This window comes from Apus apus, chromosome 12 (assembly GCF_020740795.1).
Source record: "Apus apus isolate bApuApu2 chromosome 12, bApuApu2.pri.cur, whole genome shotgun sequence".
In the NCBI taxonomy this organism is placed as follows: Eukaryota; Metazoa; Chordata; class Aves; order Apodiformes; family Apodidae; genus Apus; species Apus apus.
In genome coordinates this window covers 10,060,815-10,087,144 of record NC_067293.1, presented here as the reverse complement: position 1 = coordinate 10,087,144, position 26,330 = coordinate 10,060,815, and the positions used below count along the sequence as shown (strand labels likewise).

The window sequence follows — 26,330 nt, the reverse complement described above, 5'->3', positions numbered from 1 at the left end:
TATGCTACTTCATTTCAATTTATTATTTTACTACATTTGGGGTTAGAATTTTCGAACTAAAATATAGTTACAGGCAACATTACCATGTTACCATACGTAGAGAGCATTGTTGTCTGTGTAATGTATTTATCTATAAGCATGAAGGTCAGTGGGAAATAAAACTAGAATGTGTTGTCTGATGTAATGGCAGGATGCTGTGCTCAGTGAGATTGACTTGTCCCTTTTTCGTCTGAGTGCCATTCACTTTGGCAGTCAGTATGAAGCAGGAATAACTATTTCTCAACAGAGGCAACAAAAAAATTCTATTTTTGTGGTTTGTCAAAACCACAGTGTGTAGGCACTGTAATGTGTAGTGCAAGCTAACCAGGATTCTCATTTACCTTCTTTTTTATGTAACTGCCTGAATAAAAGGCCCTTTAAAAGAGAAAACTGCTCTGTAATACCTTTTTATTTTCTAGAATCTGGCATTTTGAGAACTGTAACCTTTCTTTTAAAATCTTATAATGGAAATACATCATATCGTACTCCTTATACCATTTTAGCAATTACGTTTTCAGGAACATGTATTTACAATATTCCTGAAGTCAAATGCCACAGTATAATCCCGTTTCACAGTCTTGAGTGTTTGATCCTGTGTGCATCCCGTTGTGAATCCATCAAAGAAATTGTACCAGCAAGGATTTACTGATACATATATGTATTAAAAAATTTGTCTTGTGCCTTGCTGAAAGTATAAAGATAAATTTGACATTGGGAAGATTTTGGACCATTGGCCAGTTAACTTCAGCTCGGAAGCATGTCTGTGGCTTTTGGCTTGCAGGCATCGATCATAGTACCACATGATTCTTAATGCAGGATCCTCCTTCCATTTTGGCAGAAACAACTGAGGGTAACTTGCACCCCCAGCACAAGTGACGTGGTGCTGCTTGCCTGGGGTCTGCAGAGCACTTGCACAGCTCCCAGCTGATAAAGGAACAGAGACATGGGGAACTCAACAGAAATACTGCAGACATTTAGGCTAAAACAATATTCTAGTGGCAGCCCAATGGCCAAGGCCACCCTTGTTCTTGCAAGCTATGTCATATCAGGGCCCCTTCGCTGGCTTTCTCAGCTCAGACCTCATGGCTTGAGATAAAGCAACACCATGATGCACTAAACTTCCTTGGGTGTGCCATGGTGAGGATTTACATGGGTACCTGTCAGAAAAAAGTGCACTGCAGAAGCTTGCTCACTTTCATTAAGAAAAGGAGAGAAGGTCCTAAGAAAGTTGGTGTTTTCAAAAGATTGTGGTCAGTAGGGTCAGCCTTGAATGTGTCCTTTTTTGCAACAATTTATGAGTGTGTTGCACAGTAAGTTATTGTTTAAAATAAAATCTCCTTTCCCAAATTCTCTTAGAGAGTACTTCCCAGTCCTGAAAATCATCCATCTTCCTGTAGACAATGACTTGATATTTCTGCTCCAGAGCCTGTTCTGCAAGGCACATTCCTGTACCTTATTTTTTGTGCTAATGTAAGCCTTTGCTATTTTTTCTTGAAGGCAATCAGTCCTCCAAAGTATGCTGAAATAGGTCTCCAAATGAATTCTTTCTTAGTATGTTTGAGAATCGCCACAGTAGGCAAAAGCATTTGAAGAAAAACTGCTCTCAGAATAGCTCAATTAAGAATACTAAAGAAATTGTACTTACCTATACAGTAACTACAGTCCTTCAAAATGGATTTTCCTCGGAGATTTTCTGCTAAGTACTCACCTTTCTTTTTTCTTTTTTCTTTTTTTTTTTCCTTTTTCACTATTTCCTATATTCTGGAGAGAATCCATAGTAAAAAAAAGTATTCAGAATGGTAATGACTCTTGCACTTTTTTGTACTCTTGATGAGATAAACCCCGTTGTGTGTTTGTGGACAAAGTGGATGCTGCTGGCAACAGTTTCCATGTCTCAGGCACTCCCGTGTGACAAGGCACACAGGGGCTGCTCTTCTAAGAGGACCCCCAGGTGCTCTACTGAGAAACCACCTTTCCTAAGCATTATTCTGAACCTCAGGGATGATAGTTTAGAATTCATTTATGTTTTATTGTTTCACTAAAAAATTGCTGGAAATCTCGCAGTGTGTTGAAAGTTTTCCAGTACAGAGAGTATTCAAATACACATTTTCCTGCCTTTAATATTTTCTGTGGCTATGTGCAGTATTTATCATACAGTGCTTGTACAATTCCTTTCACTTCTTAAATCACAAAGTGGTTTTTACAGCATGGTTCTTTGTCTTCTTTTCGTAGGCATTTCCTATTTAAACACGGATCTGGGTCTTCAGCTATCTTCAGCGCAGCCAGTCAGAACTATCCTTTAACATCCAATACTGTTTACTCTCCACCTCCTAGGCCTCTTCCTAGAAGCACCTTTTCTAGACCTACCTTCACTTTCCACAAACCTTACAGGTGTTGCAACTGGAAGTGCACTGCTCTGAGCGCCACGGCTATCACGGTCACCCTGGCGTTGTTGCTAGCCTATGTTATCGGTAAGCCTCGCTTTGCTTTCCTATGCTGGATTGTTCTTTACCTTTTCTGTCCTGCTGGCTTTTACACTAATTCAAATCATGGTTTACTAATAATTTTTGCCATTGGGTGCTTTGTAAATTCTGGCAAGGAAAATGCTAGGTTGGCCAGAGGTTGAACAGGACATCAAATTCTCATTAACTTTCTACGCTGTTAACCTTAATACTGCCTAACAGAGAAAGAAAAATTATTGAAGATGACATGTTTATACTAGCAGAGGGTTCCTAGTGTTTTTAATTGTTGTGATATTTTTCTTGAATTAAGCATTTTATTATCATAGTAAGCCTTACAATATTGTTGCTCTTAAAGAACTGTTTGGAAAAGACTGATAACTCATAATTGTATTTTGCATTGCTACCTTTATTTAATTTCTTCAGTCTGGTAACAATTTACATCTTTCTTTTTCCCCCCCTTACTTCTTATATCATTGGCTAGACTGACAGCTAGCTCTAAAAATGCATCATATTTTATGCCATGTTTTCTAAGATATAATTTGCTGCCCCTTTATTGAATTTATGTTTCAGGAAAATGTTGCATAGATTGAAGTGCATTTACATAATTTCAAACTCATCTTTCTAAGTACCTAACTTTGCAATTTTGTTATCATGGTAGATTGGCATGATTTATCAAAGTAGGTAGGAATGCCTTCCTTCTTTTGGAAGCTAGATATAGGGGAGGCAGCCTTGGAGTCAGTGTGATTACAGTTGTGTGTGGGAGAGCAAGTCCTTGTGTCTTACTACTTGAGGTTTTGGCTGAACATTAATTGTTGCATTGCTTTTTCAATCTGAATGGAAAATATTACAAAACATTTATTATGTAGAATCTTAGAATGAGACTGTGGCTTCTGTAAGCATAGGGAAATCAGTCTTTGCTTGTGTGACACGTTTTCTCCCAAACTTTTGGTTTGTTGGTTTAGTTGCCAGTTGCAGGTGGGCAGGAGCCAGAGTATCTCCAATATCTCATAGCTTGAACAGGAATAACTCTCGGTTTGCCTGAAAGAGTGGTTTGTACTTGGCAAAACTTGTATAGAAATGCAAGTACAGACACCTCCAAACCAGTAAGTGGCCACTGATTTTCTGTATTCTCTGAATAAATGTCTTACTAGTGAAAATTACTTCAATTTCAGAAATTTTTGTTGTTTTCCACTGTTGTTTTTTTTTGTCCCATAGTGACAAAGTTCTGGTTACTGCCAGTGAGATGCTCATTGAGAGGGATTTTTTCTAACATCCTCATCTAATGCAGATGGGAAAGCAGATTTGATCATTTCTGGTGTATGATTATTTGAAAGCACCTGAGGATCTAGTAAGCTACATTAATTGCAAATTTAGGTAACAGCTGGTGAGCATATGCCCTCAGTTAGGACTGGCTGTATAATTTTTGCAGCCTCATCTGTTTGCTACATATATATCCCACCCACACCATTTTGATTTCATTTGGATGAAGCACTGTCTGTTACTTCCCTGCTTAGATTGCAGTCTGCCACTAAAATTTCTTACCTTTCTAAGAGATGTACTGCTGCATGTCATCAGCCTGAGAAGGCTGAGAGCACTTCATGTCACTATGAATTAAAAACCTCTACAAGAATTTCCAGTAGACCTTCCTATGTTTCTCATAACCTGTTAACATAAAGGTGTTACATGTTTTCTTCAGTTTGGTAGAACTAAATAAATGAAGGTGTCTTTGTATTTTATAAATTACCAGTATTTCCAGTTATGTTTTTATAGCAAAATACAAATCTCTGAACCAGGAATTCTAGTTCAGATTTTTTTCCAAGATGCCACTATTTGCTCTTGTTTGCCCCAGAAATCTTTCAGCTGCATAAGCTTTCCTGCAGATTCAGGTAGTATTAGTTAGTTTCTTCCACATTAATATTCATGCTGCCCATTTCTGGTTGAATGAATATTTAAATAAGTTCATGGTCTCTTTTTATGAATCAGGTACCATAGTTCTTTGCCTTTAATTAGGAATGAATAATAGCATATAAACTGTTGTCAAAGTTCACTTGCACTGTAGGCTTTCATATTTGCATATTTTTTCTCATCAAAAGTTTAAATATGCATGTTTTAAATAAGAGTAGTTGAATATACAAAATCAGACTATATGTAACACTTGGAAGTTAAAATTCACCCAAACCACCCCCTGCCCCAGGTATTTTCTCTTTGCTCACCAGGATTCAGGTCCCTTAGTCCTCACTCCAGGCAGGTTTCCTTCAACTCAGAGGGAGTTAGTTCTAAACAGTGACTTCAGGCTTGGGCCACTATTGCAAAACAAAACTCATTTTACTTTCAGGATCAAACTTAACCTGGGATCAGCTCAGTGGTTGTTACTGGAAGAATAAGGGAGCCTTTGTAAAGGCAAAATTATTTTCATTATTGTATTTTATGGCACAGTTTGCACTAACTTATAATGAACTGCAACTTCAGGCCAAATGTAGATCAAAATTTAACATTAAGATTTTTCTTCCCTTTATGTAACAACTTAAATATGCTTTCTCAAATACCTTGTAGTGCCGTTAGATGCATGAGCTACAAGTTACTGGTAAAAATAGGCCCAAATCTCAGCCTCAAGCCAGAACAGTCCCAAAGTTTTGGAAACTCAAAGCTTATTCCAGAGCAAAAAATTGCAAATTTTATCTTTGTAACAAACTGGGACCTGTGCCAGAGTGCTCTAAACCGTGATTCCTTTTCAATCAAAAGGTAAGGCAGCAAAATGTTTTTGTTCCTTTATTTTTCTCTTTTCCCATTATCAGTTGGACTCAATAGAGAAGATTTTATTTGAGAACACATACTTATTCTGTATGTTCTCTGCTTCAAGCTAATAGTTAGAAAAATAGTTTTTCTCCGTGTTTCCATTTTTGGCCTGTAATCGGCATGTTTATTATTTGGTCCTTTCTGAAATAAATTTGTTTATTTTATGGACAGTAAGAAAATTATAGAACCCTGTAAATGCTTGTGTAACAGCTGAGTTATTGAAAACCTTCAGTCATAATATTTATGCTTCATTTTTGCTTCAACAGGAGTAATTTCAGTGAATAGGTTCTAAAGTCATAGTGGTTACTTAAAAAAAAAAATTCATTTCATAAAATGGATGTTTGGTTTCCATGCTGTAAACTTACTGAATTATTTTCTGCAGAATAAAGGCATACATACTTTTATTTTTCTTCTGTACTTTCATGTATGTTGATAACTGCAATGCATTCATGGCAGTCTGGGGTGCAGTTGCTTGAATTTGCTTGTGAACAGGGCAGTAAGTGACTGGAACCCCCCCAGGGAGGTGGTGTTGGTGCATGTTGTTGGCACATCCTGGGCTGCAGCAGGATCACTGGCCCTTCCTGGGAGCCTGGACAGGGCTGTGGGAAGTGGGAAAATGTTAGTGGAGTGAAAGGCTGATGAGGTAAAAACAAGGTATCTGCTCTTCTGACAGCAACATGCGCTGTGCAAAATCTGCCTGCTAGCAGCCCCTGTGTCTGGAGGCCGTCCAAGCTGTGTGTGTTAATGGTTTATGCAAATGAATGCTCAAATTAGAAAAACAAAACAGAGGGACAGTTACTGAAATCCACTTACCTTGAAGTTTTTCTGGTTTTGATTGTAAAACAGAAACAGTTAAATCCCTGGCTATGTGTTGAAGTGTATTTCTCTGGAATGAGGTGTTTAATGGACTGAGCAGGATCTATGTCACCAGTCCATCTTCAGATACTCCTTGCAAAAGGACAGTATGGAAAAGAAAATTGAAAATTCTGTAATACTTTTAAAATATTTTGTTTTATCTGGTCAGATGAGGATTAGCAGACCTTGTGAACATTCTGATGTCCAAAGGTTTATAATGTGGATTTCAAATTAACACATGAAAGACAAGAATGTATCTGTTTGATTGAATGCAGTCAATAGTTGTTTCTCTCTGCTCATCTACCAGTCTGTCTTGCTATGAAGAGTGTAAAATAGGTTACAGCTGTGGAATGGTATGGTAAATATTCTCTTCTTTTAATCTCATCGTAATAGAAGCCTAAGAAGCCATCAGCAATTAAAAAAAGAAATTTGACCAAAAATTTAAGAGTAAACAACACAAATACAAGAGATAGAGTAAGAAATACGCTAATTTTTCAGCACCACACCATTTTCTTTAAGTACAATACAATGTTCGATGCTCATCTAGTCAGTTATTTTTAGCCCATTAGTAAGTAGGATTTTTCTTCCATGATACTTTACCATTTTATCAGCAGCTGATTTGGACTTGCAAATCACTGGTCCTATTGATCAAAGGTGCTGAACTCCTACAGTTCATATTGATTTCAGCAGGAGATGCAAATGTTCAGTGCCTCTGAAAATTGCATCCCATGTTCTTAGATTTAACCATCCCTGACTACCAAATGGCTATTTTATACCCAAATGAATTCTCAAGTATGAATATTAAGTTGTCCCTGTCCTTCATGATATTATCACTATTTATGAGTATGCACTGGAGATGGGTGTTGGGTCTTAAATTATATTCATAAAGAGGGTGAGGAAATTAAAACCTCTCTGCTGTCTGCCATTGTGACCTGTCATTTCTCACGCTGTGCACAAGGTAGAGGGGTGATGATTTCAACATTAGGAAAGGCCAGACCAAATTTTAATGATATATGTATCTCAGTGCATAAATTTATCATATTGGGTACATAGCTATATGCAATAAAAATTGTAAGAAAAATAGAAATCCTTAACTCGGAGAACTAGAAATTATGCAGAGGAGTCTCAAGGGGAAAAATATGCTGGTTTTACACTGACAAATATCATGGTAGAATAAACACTGCTAAATGTTTCAGGTGTACGTAAAAGCTGGGGTGGTGCAGATGTGCAGTTCTTGAACTGTTGGTGAGCCTCACTGAGAGTCCTCACTGAGACACAAACATTGGGCGTTCACAGCTGGACGTCGTGGAAATCTGTTCTTTCTGAGCCTTGCTCGTCTTGCTGACGAGCTTGGTTTGTCACAAATCTTTAAGTAAGCTGAGGAGAGAGCATGAAGCCAGGCTAGCCATTATACATCCCAGTAAGAGGATTGCAGGTGAGAAGGGCATATTTCTACTCTCAGGTATAAAAATAGGCTAGGTATAAAGAGAAGACTGCTTGAGAAAGAGGAGAATTCTTGAGAGTTAAGATGACTAAAAAAAATATATTAAAAACTCCTTATTTCGTGAAAGGTCATATGTGGTCCAAAATAGCTTATCACTTCAATAAGGATTTGGAAAAAAAAACAAAACAAAAACAAACAACCAAAAAAAAACCCCACAAAGATTCGTAAGACTGAATCAAATATTAACAGTCTCAAATTTTTAGTTTGATTAGAGCTGAATGGCACCTGCTCTGTAGGTCAGGACCAGAACTTTGATTCTGACTCCTTTTTGAGTATTTTTACACTGCTTCACCCTTACAGTGCTCAACTGGAAGTGAGGCACTGATGCACCCATGGCTTCATGCCACAGTGAAATCCAGTTTTATAAGTAGAACCTGCTGGCAGTTAGAGAAAATAAATACTTCTCTGGCACTTTGTCAGAGCAGGTGCAGAAAGAATAGTCAGCTGCTTATATACATTCTACTACAGCTCTTCGAAAGTCTGGGCTTCAAGGGGGTGATCTGCTGAGATTTTGTAAAATAACTGAAAACAGCAGAGAAGGCTAAACAAAAGCCTTTAGTGGAGGTCAGCAATTTGGAGAGACTTCACATTTATAGGATTTTTGTCCTCTGAAGTTTGTCTTCCAGGTTGATAAGTACTTATTGCACAGGACTTTTTTGACATCTCCTCACTACTGAGAGTCTGTTTTGCACTGAAGCCAAGCCTCTTATTCATATTCTACCAAACGTGTAGCACAGGACTTGACAAGCTGTGCTTACACAGAAGGTAGATAAGAATAAATTAAATTAGATCATTGGCTTCATAGCAGATGGTGGGTTAATCCAGTTTACAAAATGAGTTCTGAAAAAAATGCTTATATATTCGTGAATATTTACTCAAATACACTGCAGAATTGCAAGGACTGAGTTAGTTTATCTGGAAGTGTCAGTTTGTTTTAATGTTTTAAATGTGAAACAAAATAGGCAATCTGGACATCTACTTCAGAGGTAAAGACCCAACCTTTTATTCCACGGAGGGCCCAACTGGTTTCACTTGCAACAGTAATGTGAAGCAACCAAAAACATGTCACTGGATAGAGAAAACTCCTTAGGCACCAAAAGTCACACTAGCTTTTCATCTTTGTTTCATGAAGGAAGTTTATGGGAAGAGTAGAAGATAAATGCCTTTTAATTTCTATTTTTTTTCTGCGAGAGCTCTGCTTTACATATAATAGTTATTTTTTACTGGAGAACCATAATAAATTAGCCAAGAAAAGCTGTGTACTATGAGTAGAACCTTCTTCATTTGAGAGAAAGGTCATTTAAAGTTAACCTGAGCAGCCTGGCCAGGGCAAGGTGACTGAGGAAGAATCATAGTTTCACCATAATCCTTTGCCATCCTCTAGTCTCTTCAGCTCCTCAAAATTCAGCATCTGCCATAACATCCACAGTGCATGTTGTAAAAAATCATGTGTCCGCTTTGGTGCTTCAATTTTAGCTGAAACTTTTGAATTAAACAGTGCTATCTAATGCAATATAAATACAATATAGGTATTGCTAGTCCACTCTCCATTGCTAGTCCACTCTCCATCATCTTCGGTAAGTCATGGGTAACAGGAGAGGTGCCTGAGGACTGGAGGATAGCAAATGTCACTCCAGTCTACAAGAAGGGCAAGAAGGAGGACCCGGGTAACTATAGACCGGTCAGCCTCACCTCCATCCCTGGAAAGGTAATGGAACAACTTGTCCTTGGCACTATCTCTAGACATATCAAGGAGATGGGGGTCATCAAGAGCAGTCAACATGGTTTTACCAAGGGTAAGTCATGTTTGACTAACCTCATAGCCTTCTATGAGGAAATTACTAGGTGGATAGATGATGGTAGAGCGGTTGATGTGGTCTATCTTGATTTCAGTAAAGCATTTGACACCGTCTCCCACAGCATCCTTGTAGATAAGTTGATCAAGTATGGGTTTGATGATCAGGCAGTGAGGTGGATCAAGAACTGGTTGAAAGGAAGAAGTCAGAGAGTTGTAGTCAATGGGGCAAAATCTAGTTGGAGGCCTGTGACTAGTGGAGTCCCTCAGGGGTCGGTACTGGGACCGGTGTTGTTCAATATCTTCATCAACGACCTGGATGAGGGCACAGAATGTACCCTCAGCAAGTTTGCTGATGACACCAAGCTGGGAGGAGTGGCTGACACACCAGAAGGCTGTGCTGCCATTCAGAGAGACTTAGACAGGCTGGAGACTTGGGCGGGGAAAAACCTGATGAAGTTTAACAAGAGCAAGTGTAGAGTTTTGCATTTGGGGAAGAAAAACGCCATGCACCAGTACAGGTTGGGGGCTGACCTGCTGGAGAGCAGTGTAGGTGAAAGGGACCTGGGGGTCATGGTAGACAGGAGGATGACCATGAGCCAGCAGTGTGCCCTTGTGGCTAAGAAGGCCAATGGCATCCTGGGGTGTATTAGAAAGGGTGTGGTTAGTAGGTCAAGAGAGGTTCTCCTCCCCCTCTATTCTGCATTGGTGAGGCCACATCTGGAATATTGTGTCCAGTTCTGGGCCCCTCAGTTCAAGAAGGACAGGGAAGTGCTTGAAAGAGTCCAACGCAGAGCCACAAAGATGATTAAGGGAGTGGAACATCTCCCTTATGAGGAAAGGCTGAGGGAGCTGGGTCTCTTTAGTTTGGAGAAAAGGAGACTGAGAGGTGACCTCATCAATGTTTACAAATATGTAAAGGGTGAGTGTCAAGACGATGGAGTTAAGCTTTTTTCAGTGAAGACCAGTGATAGGACAAGGGGTAATGGATACAAGTTGGAGCATAGGAGGTTTAAGATGAATATCAGGAAAAATTTTTTTTACTGTAAGAGTGACAGAGCACTGGAACAGGCTGCCCAGAGAGGTTGTGGAGTCTCCTTCGCTGGAGACATTCAAAACCCGCCTGGACGCCTTCCTGTGTGATGTGCTCTAGGTGACCCTGCTCTGGCAGGGGGGTTGGACTAGATGATCTTTCAAGGTCCCTTCCAACCCCTAGGATTCTATGATTCTATGATTCTATGATTCTATGGTGGCATCCATCCCATAAGCTGTTTCCAAACTATATGTAAAGAGGGTCAAATTTTGCCTTCAAATATATTTTTCTGCCTCCAGATCACCCCAGTGAAAGCAATGTACAACTCTACTCGTGGCAGAATACAACTCATAAATAACACAAAGCAGAGTAATAGTGTAATGATAGAGGAAGGGAATATACTGGAGGCTCAAGCAAGCCAAGAAATAATATCTTTTCAGATAAGCTGTGCAGTAGGAATGGAAGAACCAAGGAAACAGATAAATCAAGTTGGAAGTTCAGGAATGCCAGGTAAAGAAGCATGATGGCTACAGCAGGGAAAATATTGGCACTCAGTTTTTAGACAAGAGGTTCAGTTTGGCCAAGATGATGTTATGGCTGATGCTCCTGGTGACTCTCTGCAGCCCCTCCTGTTTTAAGTATGAATTTTGCAATTGTGAAACATAATGATGCTGCTAACAAGCTGCTTAATATCCACTTGCCTGGTAGTCCATGTTTTTTTCTTGAAACTATAAGAGTTCACCAGTGATCTTATGCACCCTACCAGTAGCTGGGGTAATTTAGGTCCTGGAAAATACAGAGTAACAGAGTGCAGAATTTTTCTGGAGTGATAGGTAGGAAGGACCAAAGTAGCTTTTGATTTTTCTGTAATGCCAGTGTAGTCATCGAATCTCAAAGGCTGTTTTTCGTGTTCTGTGGGAACTTGAGCTACTTCCAATAACGCATCTTTAGTCATAATAGTGGAGTCAGTCAGCAGCCAGCCCTTAGAACTGCTGTAGTCGAGGTATTTCTGTGTAAACATCTGGCTGGAAGGCTGAACTTTGAGGAAAGGGCAAAGACCTTCATCAGAAAGTGAATCTCCCTCCTTTTTAGCCCAATACTAAGTTGGACAGAATGAAGTAGAAGTAGATGGTGTCATCTTCTACTTGGTCTATGGAACAGGGTCTTGTACCTGGGCGCTACATGTGGGAAATGCAGCAGAGAATCTTCCAAATGGATTTATGCTGTGGGAAGTGACATTGTGGCCCACTGTTGAATACCACAGCATTTTCTGTGCCCCTTTGTGTAAAAGGGGAAAAGCAAAAGCCAGAAATCCATGAGAAAAATCAAAGAGAGAACTGCTCAAAAGATAAGTTCCTTTGAGCTTTTTAATGGAATTCAGTACGTGCCTACTTATTTCTAAAGAGGACTGAGAGAGAAAGACATTTGAAAGTTTTATTTGGTCTTACTTGGTGAAATATCTATATATCTAAAACACAATGTACATATGTTGCAAGAAACAAAAGCTTTGTAGGAGGTATGTATACCCTAGGTAAAAGAAGAGTATCACAGAGAATGAAGGGGCGAGGTAAGACATAGAGACTTGTAATGTAATGTATTGTAATGTAATGATTTTTGTAATGTGTAATGTAATGTAATGTTTTTAAGATTGCAAGATAACCAGGTTTCTGCAGTGATAGAAGTCATTCAGTTTAATTCAAGTGGACCTTATTTTCATAGCACTGTGTTTTGTTGTTCAAATGCTCAAGTGTGCACATTGTTTAATGTGAAGTGGTTCTACCAGTATCCCATGGACTAGCAGTCTGAGGCTGGTAGAGACCATCATGTCTACAATGCAGCTGATGCTTCTCAGGGAGGGAACTAACTAACTGTCAAACATCCAAACAAATAGTTTCCCTTGCCGAGCTTTGGCATGAACTGTAAAAACAACAGCACTTCCCAGCCTGAAGGAAGACAAAGCAAGCAAATTACTCAAATGGATGACAAAATACACAGTGTATGTAAGCTGGGCTAGACATACAGTAAGGCAAAAGGTGCATTGCATATTCAGTCCTTGCTTTGTGAGATGTCCTCTGCAGCACATGCAAATGCTATCATAGGAAATTAATAATAGCAGTACTGGAAATAGCATAAGAAGGCAACTAGGTTATTTTCTTGATTCCATAACCTCTAGAAGTTTACTGATGTTTGCAGTTAGGGTTTGCATTTAATGTTGATTTGTTTCAAGTGCTAATATAATTATTTGCATTTGTATAAATGAAATATAGTCACTAGTTATCAATCCCATTGAACTTTTCAGCCTGCAAGGGATATAAAATGGATAATAGACTCTAGGTTTTGTGTTAGTATTGATGTTTTATCCTTAAAGTATGTGCAAGTGCAAAAGAAAACATTGTACTTGCTAAATGCAAGACCTATTCTAGATCACCCTTACTTTTCCTGAGAGCTACTGAGGTTCCTATACAATTCAGGAAGAACAAATATATTGCCTTTAGACTCCCACTGTGGGCACATCCTACTCAGTGCAACATTGTTGCATGTGACTGAAGAGCCTGCTACTCGGGTTTTGCTTTCTGTCACAATTTCAGCTCCTCTCAGGGGGGTATCCTCAACCCATGTTTTAGTGGGTCATCAGTCCTCCTTGCTGAGTTACTTCAATGCTAAGGCAACCTCTCCCTTCGATGAATTTTCCCTGCTCAGTATGGTCTAGGAAATTGTCTACAATGACTGCAGTACTATCACAATATGCCTAAAATAAGATCCTCTGTTGCTGTATTTCTCCTACCATCCTGTGATGCCTCGGATCAGAAAGAATAGAAAGGAAAGCAGAAAAAGAGAATGGCTGTGCAGGCAGTCCCCATGTATGATAATAAGGATAGTTTCTAACTTCATAAAAGGATTAATTTAGTAGATTTCCCAGTGCATACATAAATAAGAACTATATTTCTGTTATTGTGTTGTAGAATAATTGCATATGTTTTAGATCTAGAGCCAGTTTTTTATCTGCAATTTAATTCTAGAATAAATCTGTGGAGTCAGCATTTCTACTGATGTTTAACCTAAATTGGGGATGCAATTGGCCCAGTTTCTCTGGAAATGTGAGAAGGTTTAAGTGGTGTCAGTGCTTTAATCAACAAACAGCTTTTTGGCAGTTGAAAGTTGAGGGACAAGATTGATGTAGCATAAGAATCTGTCACACAATGTTAAATTCATTCAACTGTAATCCTTTTAATTGCTAGTATTTCCATTAATTGATGTAGAAATTCATCACCCCAACCTGGCTGAGCTCCAAAAGAAAGTGTGGAAACTAATTAAACATGGAGTTTTAAGGTAAAATAGTAAATTGCTCATTAGACCTCTTGAAATTCTGATTTATTACTAACAGAATGAAGTAATACTTGACTTCGCAGGAACTGGGTCATAGCATTCTTTCTTAGCATGACTGAAGGTGGTGTAGCTTAGACATCAATTAATTGGTCTTCATTTTTTTGCAGCAGTACACTTGTTTGGTTTAACCTGGCAACTACAGCCTGTTGAAGGGCAGCTGTATGAAAATGGAGTTAGCAAAGGAAATAAGGGAACAGAATCCACAGATACTACTTACTCACCAATCGGAGGAAAAGTTTCTGATAAAACAGAAAAGAAAGGTATGTGTGAAGTATAAGACAGACATTACAAATATTTAAACATTACTACTGTCCAAGCTCTCTAATTGCTACAGTTTGACAGCATTTTGAGTTCAGGTTCTATGTTCTCTATTATAATTTTAAAACAGGTATGAAAAGCCTGCAGTTTCCTTTAGCAGCACTCTCTGTGAACTTAGAAAAGGACCCAGGCCATTAGGGAGCCAATGTTCAATAGTAGAATGATCACTGTTCTTTTGTGAGATAAGGGAGATTAGAGCATTTGGCTTCTGTCTTAAGACAGGGGAGGTGAGACTGTATCCACCTTGTTCCCGTTTCTGCACAGGGCTTGATGCTGTGCCTGTCCTGCAGACCAATGTCACAATGAGGCAAAGTGAAACCCTTTCTACTGGCAGGTCAGGACATGCAGAAGGGAAGGAACCTGCAGGCTTTTAAAGGCATCTCATTCTTGAAGGCATAAGCTAAAATGCAGCATCCTGTCACATCCTGGCTGAACTAGTCATGGGGAATCAGTTTGCAGGAATCTACTGAGGTTTCCCAAAATGTCTGAGTTGGTCTGACAGCTGCTGGGAGACAGTCCTACTCTGTCCCTGCTCTGTCCCTGAGTGGCTCCCTGCCTTCCCATGCCCACTGCAGGGATTGTCTCATGCACAACCAAGACACATCAGGTCACTACAGCAGCAGAAAATGGCTTCATTAAAAAAATCAACATAGTTAGGTAAAAATCCAAACCACCTGCCTTGTCCCAGCCAATCCCAGCATCTCGTGTAGCTCCACAATTCCCCCACAACAGGGGCGCACAGGGCTGTGGCAGCAGAGCCACTTCACTGAGGGCACATCCAGCTGTTTCAGAGGTCAGTCTAGAAATAGCTAGGCTCTTGTCCCACTTGCCCCCCTTCACCTTTTGGGGGTAACAAGGATTTTGTGCTTACAAGAATGATACACTTGGGAAAACACAAGGAAAATCATTTGGGCTTAGTACCAGGCAGTAGTACATGCACAGTCTGTCTGTGGCTAATTTCTGCTGGTTTAATTTCTTTCCATCACTTAATATATATCAGTTGATTTTATTTCCAGTGCTCATACAAAATTATCCACTTAGATGTGCTGGGAAGGAGGGTTTGAAAACAGACAACTCCTTTCACTACAGCAGGACACCTCAGAAAGTTGATGCTTTGCTTGTAAACTTGAAACCTCTGCTGTGATTTCACAGGGATAAAAAACAACTGTAGATCTTGTTACCTCCCATTTTCCCAACTCAATGCAACAGCACAGAATGCTTTTCCAGACTTTTAAAGCATGTATTTTAACTAATCTTTTAATGAAACTCAAATTTGCAAACTAGCAAGTCAGATTTCTTTAAGAAGTCATTTTATAACACATTGACCCACAGCTATGAGTTAACATTTTAATATGTAGTAGTGTGATTAAAAACTCAGACATCTATTGATGCTGGTATTTACCAGGGGAGTACAAGGAGTTTGATTGTTTCAGGATCAGTAATAATCAGCACATGGGTACTTGCTTGTGAAGATAATTGGCACCATGCTGTTCAGAGTTTAACTTTCTTGAAACCAAAAGAAACCTGTGATTACGAATCTGTCTTCCGTTTTAGACTTGCAAGGAAAGTGTGCTTAGAAGGAATAGGAAAGAATTAATAGCAGTTGGTAAGATTGGGAGCTGTACAAGGAATCAAACATAGAAAATGAAGTTATACTTTGTCGTAAGAGAAACATTGTTATGAGGAAATGACCATAGAAGAACCGAACTCGTGTTGCAGCACTGGAATTTTTAAAGCTTATTTCGGACTTTTTCAAGAAAGAGCAAAGAAGTATATGAGGAATCTGTGAATAGTGTATCTTCAGATGCCTTTTTTGGACAGATGAAAACTTGCTTAGTTTAATTAAGCATAGAAACAGAGCTAAATTCAATTTCTATAAAGAAAGCCCAATGAATATGAAAACATGCACTTTGGCCATAGCTCTTTACAGTAGCCTTTTCATGCTGTGTGGTTGCCTGAAGAAAATGACATTTGAAAGGCAGAGATGCAGCAGTCACACACTTGCATTAGCTGGTAGACAATATACATATTTTCATGTTACTGTTGTGAACAGCAGCATACACTTCATTGCTATGTAATGAGATAAAAGTAAATCTGCTGTTTTTAAGGATTGCCTAAAATTATTATTAAAGCAAAGGTATTTTCAGCCAAATGAGGAAAAACTCAGAGGTGTATTTTTTGGAGCCTAGCAACACGTAACGTGGTGTTCAGCAAAATTTGATAACATCAGTTAGTGAAAATACTCCATGACTAAAAACATAATGCCTTTTATTTTCAACAAAGACACAGGCCTTCTCACTTCAACAAACTAAGTGGCAGTTACTGTATTTTAAAGGACCTTGAACACCAACCAATAATGCCATTAACTTCAAAAATTATACTGTATCCTTGACTTTTTTACTAAGCTCTCTATCATCTTGTAATTGAATCACATTAATTACCATGTGTCAATATCACCAAAAAGTTCCTTAGTGTTTTACTTAACCCAGGGTAATTGCTTGCAAAGAATCATTAAGATTTAATATCTCTGGAGTACTGGAAATAGGGGGAAAGGTTTTAAATTCACATCAGCCAAGCAAGAACTTGTATGTGTTGAGGTGGGAAGGGATTCACTTTTCAATTCTTTTTTCAAAACTCAACATTCCAGGTTTTTCTCCATGAAGGAAATTGAGCAGGAGTAGTCTCACCTTGAACATTGTTAAAACAGCAATTTGGAAACATTTTAACTCATGAACCAAGTAACAAGTGTATTTTTAGAGTATTAGATTGCATGTTGTGTGCTCTAAAAATAGATGCTTTTATGCCGTAAGGTGTTAAAAGTCAGCTCCTGGTTCTTGCTGTAGGTTTGTGACACAAAGCAGCCATAAAGCTGTAAGATCCAGTACCCTGAGAATTGCTCCTGCCTTGTAAATTAAATCTCTATTCATTAAAACTGCTAAGTACTTCCTGCACTAGTTAAAGCCTATGTAAGATCCCACTGAGGATCTTTGTTATTAATACATTCAGGAAAACGCTGGCCCTAGCTTTGCTATGCTGTTTTCATTTCCAATGGCAATTTATACAATTTCATGTACATATATGTTGTATTAGATATTTATGTGCATTATTCTAAAAGGTGAGGCTCCAATTGCTTTGATTGCTTCTCTTTATCCTTCACTGTGATACTGGACTGAAATGAAACATAAATGGATGTGGCTGCTGAATTCAGTCTACTTTTGGCTTTTCCTCCAGTGCAGCAAATTTTACTGCCTTTTTTGTAGTCGAGAGAAAGAATAGAAATGTGAGTTAGACTTTTGCAAAACTTACAATGGAATTAGCCTAGATGGTAGCAGGATGAGGTGTGTGATTTGCAGTATGTCAGGATGCTGATCACACAGGCATTAAAATACAAAAGATAGTGATATGAGCCAGCAAAGCAAGCCAGCTCCAATTTAGTTTGGCAGTGGCTTCTTTATGCATTCCATTTCCCGGTCTATTTCAGCTCTCTCATACCCATGTGTGAAGTTACATACTGTAGATGTCTGCAGATTTATTGTTAGGCATTACGAAATTATGCCAATTTCCTCTTTAGATTGCCTGTCCCTGTCCTCATGCCCCTGTTAGTCTTCCATGCAGAAAGTCCAAGCCAAAACAGATGTTCTTTGTTTCTCCAGGACTAGATTATCACTACCATAATAAGATCATTAGGAATGGTGATTAATAGAAATCTAGGCTTCGGACATGGGCTCCAACCTACTAGGTTTGATGGATTTTCTGGTGTCCATTTGTGTAGCTTATGCAATGCTTGTCAGCAGGAATCTGAAATCCATGCCAGAGGAAGCTCTCCTGCTGCCTCCTCTCTGGTCTTCTCAGTGGAATGGGATTTCTTTGCATGGCTGATAGGTAAATTCCACGGTTTACACAGCAACACCTCTATATTTTTCTATCAGTAAAACATGTGAAGATTTCCAGGGCAAAAACAGTCTCTGATGCCTGTTGTTATAAACATTGCATGCACAACGATTTGTGGTTTTCAACTAGTTCAGTAAGAAGTGCAATGGTTTTGCTGCAATGCCCTCTGTTTAGACATTGTTTTCAATATATTCCGATATATCTAAGGCATGTTTGTACCTTGTGAGCTATTATCTTCCCCCACCATGAATACACAACTAATTGTTTTGTTTGTTTCTTGAAAATTAGTGTTTCAGAAGGGATGGGCCATAGACACAGGAGAAATTGAGATTGGAGCCCAAGTTATGCAGACCATTCCCCCTGGTTTATTCTGGCGCTTTCAGATTACTATCCATCACCCCATGTACCTGAAATTTAACGTTTCACTGGCGAAGGATTCTCTGCTGGGAATTTATGGCAGAAGAAACATTCCACCGACTCACACTCAGGTAATTAGCAATAATACTAGTTGAGTCATTCTCTACATTTCCAAACAGCAGAGGATGTGTGTTCACAACACACATTGAGGATGTGGAGGGGGGAAGGGCCTAGCTTCAACCACAAAAAGCAGTCTGTCCCTTTTTTTTACTGAATTGTAGCTCTACCCTCAACTCACGCTGTCTCAGAGGAAGGGACAGTGTCATACCAGAAAGGTCACCAGCTGGGACTGCTGAGATGTGACTTGTCTGGGAGGCTGGAGAGCTGCACACTGAGCTGCTGTGTAGCTCCAGCATCTTCTTTGCAGGAGCAGTGGGTTGAAGTACGAGATCATTTGAAAATGCTTTAATCTTTTTAAGATTTCCTTAAAACAAGCAGCTTACATAGTCTGTATAAAGAGTTAATGTAAAGAAAAAGAAAGAAACAACAAAAAAAAGCCGTTTCTGGTTTCTAATTATTATTTTTGAGTGTTTACTCCTGAGGACTTCGCAAGAGATAACCTAGCTAAGCATTAAGAATATGCCATATTGTTCATCACATTCCGTTTTTTTCTTAGGCTTAATGTATTTGGCACATCAAGCTGTCATTTCTGTGGATAATAGGTGTTTCAGCTTTCTTACAGCAGGATCACACTCCATGTAGTGTGATAAAATTGCATATGGAATCATGGAAATATTGTTTAGAGTGGACCTCTTGAGATCATCTAGTCTAACATCAAAATTATTTACTTGAGTTTTGATCATAGAAATAAACACTTTTAACTGTCATTGGCTTGTATTGGAGCTGGGTCTTCAGTTCAGCTGAAGCTGAAATTTACTGAAAATCAGGATGCTTAGAAAAACCTTGAGAAATAGATACATTTCTTCAACAGGAAAGTTTACATTAAAGTTGTCAGCATCAGCTTAGTTAGATATTAAGAATATAAAATAGATTTTTGCAGTAATAAAATAAAATTAAAATAAAAAGTATATAGGTTTTCATATAAAATACTGATATTAAGGGACAAATACTTTCAAATCTGGTATCGAACAACAGGGTCTTTAATCTGTTCTTGGCATTTGGGATGAATTGCTGCACAACACGGGCACTACATCTTAGGAATGTATTAATTATTCCCATTAAAGAGAAGTAATTTTTTAAGTAAATCTGCTGTATTTAGTGCAACAAGTCTGAATTTACCCTGCCATAGCAAACAGCAAATGTTGATGCCAGATTTCTGACCTACCATAATGCTTTCTATATGGAAACTGAAGCTTAATAGATGAGGTTCTGCAATTGCTGTCCACTTGGGTGAATACTTAGTCAGGCAATTCCTCATAAGGTTTCAACTGGTTGTTGCTGTTTGAATAAGACATGCAGAATAGAGTAATAAAAATTTGCAAGCTGGTTAATTTTTGCTCATTATTATTTCAGTTTGATTTTGTAAAACTGATGGATGGAAAACAGTTAATTAAACAGGAACCAAAAAACTCAGAGGAGCCACAGCAAGCTCCCAGGAATCTGATCTTAACTTCACTGCAAGAGGCAGGTTTCATTGAGTATATGGATCAAGGAGCCTGGCATATGGCGTTCTACAATGATGGAAAGAAAGTGGAGCAAGTGTTTGTACTAACTACAGCGATTGGTAAGAAAAATTACAATAAAATTATTATTCTGATTGTTACATTGGAAAGCTGTATTTGAAAATAAATTATTGACCTTAATTCTGGTTTAAGTATTCTCTTATGTATATTTTATTTCAGCTTAGTTAATTAACCTCAGTGGAACAACTTGATGCTTATGCCAATCTTAGAAAAACAGGAATATTTGTGTATATAAGATGGATGCTATCAAAATAATTAAGTGGAGAGTTTTCATGGGTAGTAAGATTTTTATATGATCGCTTAAATGCTTGAGAAATTTCTGGTGTTATTTTGTTCAAAGTAAAAAAGATTGCCCTTTCTATTTACATGGGAACCATATATCCTACAAAAATTTCCAGTATTTCAAATCCATTACAAAATCTCAAAGGCCACTTTTGTGGTTTTGATTGTGATTGTTGTTTGGTGGATGGATGTTGTTTTATGCAGTTATTCAAATGCACCATTTTATTTGAAACACGGAAGGCAAATATAGGAGACAGTGTCCTGGTGGTTTATCAACTCCCTGCTGCCTTTTAATACATACAGGTGACAAATATTTGCAGCTCCAGGTGCTGTTAGTGAGCAGTGCTCACATGTAGAGTTTCTTTGGAATTTATAATAAGATTTGTAAAGTGTTGTATTTATGACAGTCTTGGTTTGCTGCAAGATTTTAACCATTATGCCCTTTAGTTAACCTGTTCTACCATATGTTTAGCAAGATGTCTTTACTAGTAATGAACATGCCATCTGCTCTTTGGAAGAACTGGATGCTATTTTTGCTTGGTGGTAAACACCTTGCAGAGCAGGACAGTATGATTCAAATACCAAGATTTTGAAGGACTTGGAGGAAAATCCTTTAGAAACTGAGATAGAATTGTAATGGCATGTTTGTTTAAAAGTTCGTATTTATTCTGTTTGAAAAAGTTTATCTTTTACAAGAAAAAAAAAAAAAAAAAAAACCCAAGCCAATATTCAATGTGATATGGGAAAATAATATTACAGCAATTTATGAGGCATCTTGGCAGATGCTCCATGAAGAGCATAAAACCTGGCCAGACTCCAGTCCAGATCAGAATCCAAATACCTGCCCCCTTGTTTATTTCTATTGTAAGTCAGCAGTGTTTATACAGGAGGCTTTAAACAATAGCTCATGATTAAGTAGCGTATCCTCTCCAGAAAATGAATGCTGGGGTTTGGTTCTTGTTACATTTGATGAAAAAGAAGTTGTCCATTCCTTCTCTGGCCAATAAGCAGAACAGGCTGGGTCTTACAGAGAGGAGCAGTGAGAGTCACAGTGCAGACAGGAATCCTTAGATCTCATCTCAGAAATGGCTGCAAGAAGACATTTTTGGCAAAAAGAGGGTTCATGCGGCAAGAATCTACTGCTGATGCATTTGGAAATAACGAGATCTATAGTAGTTTCATAATTTAGGTATCTTCTTCTCATAGTTTTCTTTGCATAATGGTTCTCGATGGTTTTTGAGGGGTTTCCACCAAAAAAATAACCCGTGAGTCATACTCCTGAGCCCAGAGTGGGCTGAAGTCATGTTTATGACATCTCTGCCAGCAAAGGAATCAACCAGGACCACAGATGGAAACACTCAGAATAGAGCAAAAGCTTGGATGCATCTCTGCTGTACACTGCTCTTGGCTGTGTGAGGCAGTGATGCCCTCCTCAGGAGCATCTGTTAGGTAGTATTTCAGGTTGCTCAATATTAGTTATGTACAAAATTGATTTTGCTGACACTTTAGCTAGAGCTCTGATCAGACTTTCCTCTGAGGAGGGTGATTTGCATGCAAAAATGTCTCAAATGCTTTCATAGGCTGAATAAAGGCCAGCCCAAGGTGGACATATCACCGAGAAGTAACTTTTCAAACAGTTAATTATTCATTTCAGATCAACGTAGGGAGCCTTTACCATATGGTTCTGAAAAACTGAGAAGACAGGCAAGTGTATACATAGAGCAAGAGAAGAGTTGATAATGAACAGAAATGTGGAAAACTTAATAGCAAGCAGCAGATCTGTGAAAAAAAATGTTAATTCTGAAATGGAGATTTATTTTTCTTTACTTTGAAGCTGCCATCCGTGTGTAGGTTGTGGATGTCTGATCAACAGATACATATCAAATACCTGCCAGTTCTTTGATATAAACTGATAGACAAATAGAAACATTTTCAAATAATAGTAGTTTTTAAGAGGAACCAATCCTTTTCTGTCCAAGTGCCCATAAATAAGATCAAAATAAACTTATTTCAGTTATACATGTTAGTTGTCCAATGTGCCTGTCCATCTTTTGAAAAGCTAAATTTGAGTATAAAATTGTTTTTTTCTCCAGTAGTTGTTATTTTGTGGGAAAGGAGTCATGTTTCCCATCTTCCAGCAGCCAGAGGTACTTCCCCACAGCTATTAGGGCATATGCCCATAAAAATGCAGAGACCGTCCATCCTAGGCAGTAACAGACTGACAGTGACCGGCTCAGAATGAGAGCATCTTAGCTTGGGAATTGTTTCATATCCTTTACATAAAATCCATATAAATAAGTGAATCCATTTAATTCCTGTAGGAAATACATGTGTACATTAAAACCAGCTAATCCGTGTACAGACAGGAGCCTGTCCCCAGATGTGTGAGGTTAAGTGGTTTGCTGTCCAAAGTTGTGTGATGAAACATGGGAGAGTTTAAGATCAGAACCGAAGGTGTTTTTTTTTCCTTCAAATCTAGTTCATAGTCCTTTACTGCATTGAGTTTCATCACTGTACAAAAGACTGGGTTTTGTTCATCTGATTATATAGAGGTGGAAATCCTACCTTCCTCCAAGGAATTCAGTGCACATGGTTCAAATGAACACCATAGAAGGCAATTTACTCTGTAAACAGGTTTCAAACAAATTACTCCAGCAATAAAAGAAAATGTTTAAGGTGGACATTTTTCAGCAAATGCTCTGGTTCTTGCAGTGCTTTTAATGGTGGTAAATTTTACATGAACACTTACTTTAAAAGCTTTTTGGTGTGATATAAATGATGCGTTTGTTATCTCAAAGCTGTCAAGACCAAATCTAATATTTGTAAGCTGCTTGAACAGGAATTTTGTTTTATGCTCCCTGTGAATGAAAATGGGCCTTTTACTGCTTCTGCATCAATTTGTATGTTGAGATGTGTCCTGCAGAGTGAGGTGAAGGTGCCATTTATCTCAAATTCAACCAATTTGTGTTTTTCTCTGTGCACAACTCTCTGAATAAACAGAAATCCTGGATGACTGCTCTACTAATTGCAATGGGAATGGAGAATGTATCTCGGGGCACTGCCACTGTTTCCCAGGATTCCTTGGTCCTGATTGTGCAAAAGGTAATCTCATGTTAACTGACCCGCAGTGCATGACAGAGCTGCTGATTATGATGTGTGACTGCTGGGCTTGCAAAGATTCAAAGTGATTAAAGGAGATTAAATTCCTTTTTCCAGCCAGATGTCAGATACAGTACAAGCACACATGTGGCAAGTTCCTTTATGCCGTACTTGAGCTAAAATACATCAACCACTTTTCTATTCCTGACTGTCAGAGTTAATAGATTCCTCCATTCCTCTTTGCATCCTCTGCTTGATTATAAAATACATTTTTTAATAAGTGTGTTCGCTTAGCGTAATGTTTTCTGTTATTTAAAAGTGACAAACAGTTTCACTTTGGAGAAAATGGAATGAGTCAGTCAAATGCTTCTGTGGTCTAATCTTGAACAGGGTGTAGAAAAGAAACCTAAAGCAGCTTAAAAGCTTCTTTTCCAGCATTTGGGGCAAAAAAACATGCTAAAAAGATTGTAAGCTTGTTTCTGGTTCAGATATTTTTGTCAGTAGTATCCATCATCTACTGCATATGATGTGTGGAAGTTCTCTGTTTTTTTTCCCAATGTTTCCTCAAATTTAGGATTTTCTTTATTTTTTAAGAGCTGGATTGGTTCAGAAATTGATACTGTATTGTATGATTAAGCTTCCACATCACTGCTTTACAGGCAGATCAAAATGGAAGGAGGAAGAAAAGGGCAGCGTCTTTGCTTCAGTTCACAGGCGGAAGAATCTTACTGAAAATCATAAGCAGGCATCGCTGTGCAAATTTTCTGACAAGGCAAATCAAGGGGAGGGATTTTTTTTTATCTTCTAAGATATCCCAAATGAGTATCTTCAGAAGGAAGGTCTACGAGTGAAGCAGGCTGAGGAGACAAAGACGTTGTTTTACTGCTGCCCAACCTCGTTCTAAGATTTCAGTTTGTCACAACCCTCGACTCAAATGGAGGATTGGGGGGCTGGAGTGGAAATGCATTTCTACAGAACAGGAAATAAAATAAACATTAATCTATGTAAGTATGTAAATACATTAAAAGGTCAATCTGCCATCTTCAGATTCCTGTCCAGTGCTGTGCAGCGGAAATGGAGAATATGAGAAGGGTCACTGTGTGTGTCGCAATGGGTGGAAGGGACCAGAGTGTGATGTTCCAGAAGAACAGTGTATTGATCCAACCTGCTTTGGCCACGGCACTTGTATCATGGGCGTCTGCATCTGTGTCCCTGGATACAAAGGAGAGATTTGTAAGGAAGGTTAGTGCAGTTTCCCTCTCTATATTTAGGGGGCTTGATTTTTGTTTTCTCCAAACCTGTTTTAAGGTAGTTAAGAACTCACATAGATGTGAGAAGCTTATTGTGAAGCTGTACTGGTTTGCTCAAAAGCACCTTTACTATCTCAAAGAAAGAAATTTTAAGATAAAAAAATTATCAGAGGTAAAGGCATTCAGGTGGTAGTGGCAGTCAGTGGAAGCTGATCACATGATTTCCAAGGTTCATGTTTTTATTCCAGAAGATTAAAATAATTTAACATTGTCTTGTATGACTATCTGATGATTGTAGCATGGGAAGTTCTCTGAAATACTCAGTTTCTCTTTTAGTCCAGGAGGACTCTAGTTCTTGGATTATTTTAGTTCACTCCGTTCATTAAATGTGTTCTCTGTCCTCCAAAAATGTCCTGGAAAACATCCCAGCAAGCAAGGATTCCTATTTTTTTTTTTGTGAAAGTTGTGAGACCATCTTGATGTGTTTTTTTCCACTTGCTTCTCTCAGATACTTGTTTCAGGAAGGGTGGCTGGTGTCCACAGTCTTCCTTGCTGCCAGTAACCTCAGTCGCTCAGCACACACTGTCACACAGCCTGTGCAGACTTTTTTACTTGGCCAAATAATAAGGGCAAGACAGTCAGAACATCCTTTAAAAAAAAAAATATGTGGTGGTTCCCCAAAGTAATCAGCAGCTTGTAGTCAGCTTTTACCTTTCTTTGGTCTGTTACATCCTAGATTTTTCTGCTAAGAATGTACTGACAATATAAAGCCAAGAGAGCAGCAAACAGTTCCAGTTTACCAGAGCATATTGTGTAATTCTGTTGTCATATGTCATTTTTACTGTGAGCTTGTGTTCAGGGTACTAAACTGGCATCCTTTAAGGCTTGGCTAATAAAAAGTGGGAAATTCTGAGAACAAGTAATTGTACTTTTGTTGGTTGTAGTACTCATCTGTCTCTGCCCTCATCTGTAGAAAGAAGCAGTTGTCATTTGCCTGTTGGCATTTTTGAGATAGCTTGTCAGCTTTGACTTCCTTCCCCTGTGCATAGCCTCAAGGAGCAGAACTCTTCTTCATGCTTGCCCTCATTTGATGATTTTTCACTAGTCCCCTTAGCCTGAAGCTAGTGACTGCATACTTGGTGCTGCCTGCTGTATAGATTTTAGGTAATTCTTTTGAGTAGCACACAGAGGAGGCTCTTTATGAGGCTTGAATTCTCTGGTCAGAAAAATGTCTAGGACGGATTTGATGGATTTGACATACCTGGTGCAGTTTTTAAAGGGAAGATGAGGAGAATGCTTCTGATATATTCAGTTGTGGGTAGTTTCAGAAATGGACAGAAACAAGAAAACCCAAATCAGAAAAAGCAAATAATACAGAGATTTGCTTACATGAGGCCATGATGCCAAACCAGCCTTTAGCTGGTGAGAGGCTGGCTGCTGTTTTCAGTCTCTTTGTTTCTTTCTTGCCCTAATGTGAACCTGCAAAGTGGTTGAAAAAAATAATTGAGATAAATGTAGTTAGACAGCTTTTGAAATTAAGAGTGTGAAAACACTGGATT

General features: G+C 38.6%; 1 protein-coding gene across 4 annotated transcripts in view; it reads left to right on the top strand.

Moving 5' to 3' along the window:
• Positions 1-26,330, top strand: part of TENM1 (teneurin transmembrane protein 1) — a 314,346-nt gene that overhangs the window by 170,606 nt on the left and 117,410 nt on the right. For all 4 annotated transcript variants that reach the window (XM_051630327.1, XM_051630326.1, XM_051630323.1 and 1 more), the window contains 6 exons: positions 2,272-2,510; positions 13,979-14,131; positions 18,369-18,568; positions 19,971-20,181; positions 23,423-23,524; positions 24,569-24,763. In XM_051630327.1, the coding sequence (XP_051486287.1) occupies positions 2,272-2,510; positions 13,979-14,131; positions 18,369-18,568; positions 19,971-20,181; positions 23,423-23,524; positions 24,569-24,763 (1,100 nt within the window). The remainder of the gene's footprint in view (positions 1-2,271; positions 2,511-13,978; positions 14,132-18,368; positions 18,569-19,970; positions 20,182-23,422; positions 23,525-24,568; positions 24,764-26,330) is intronic.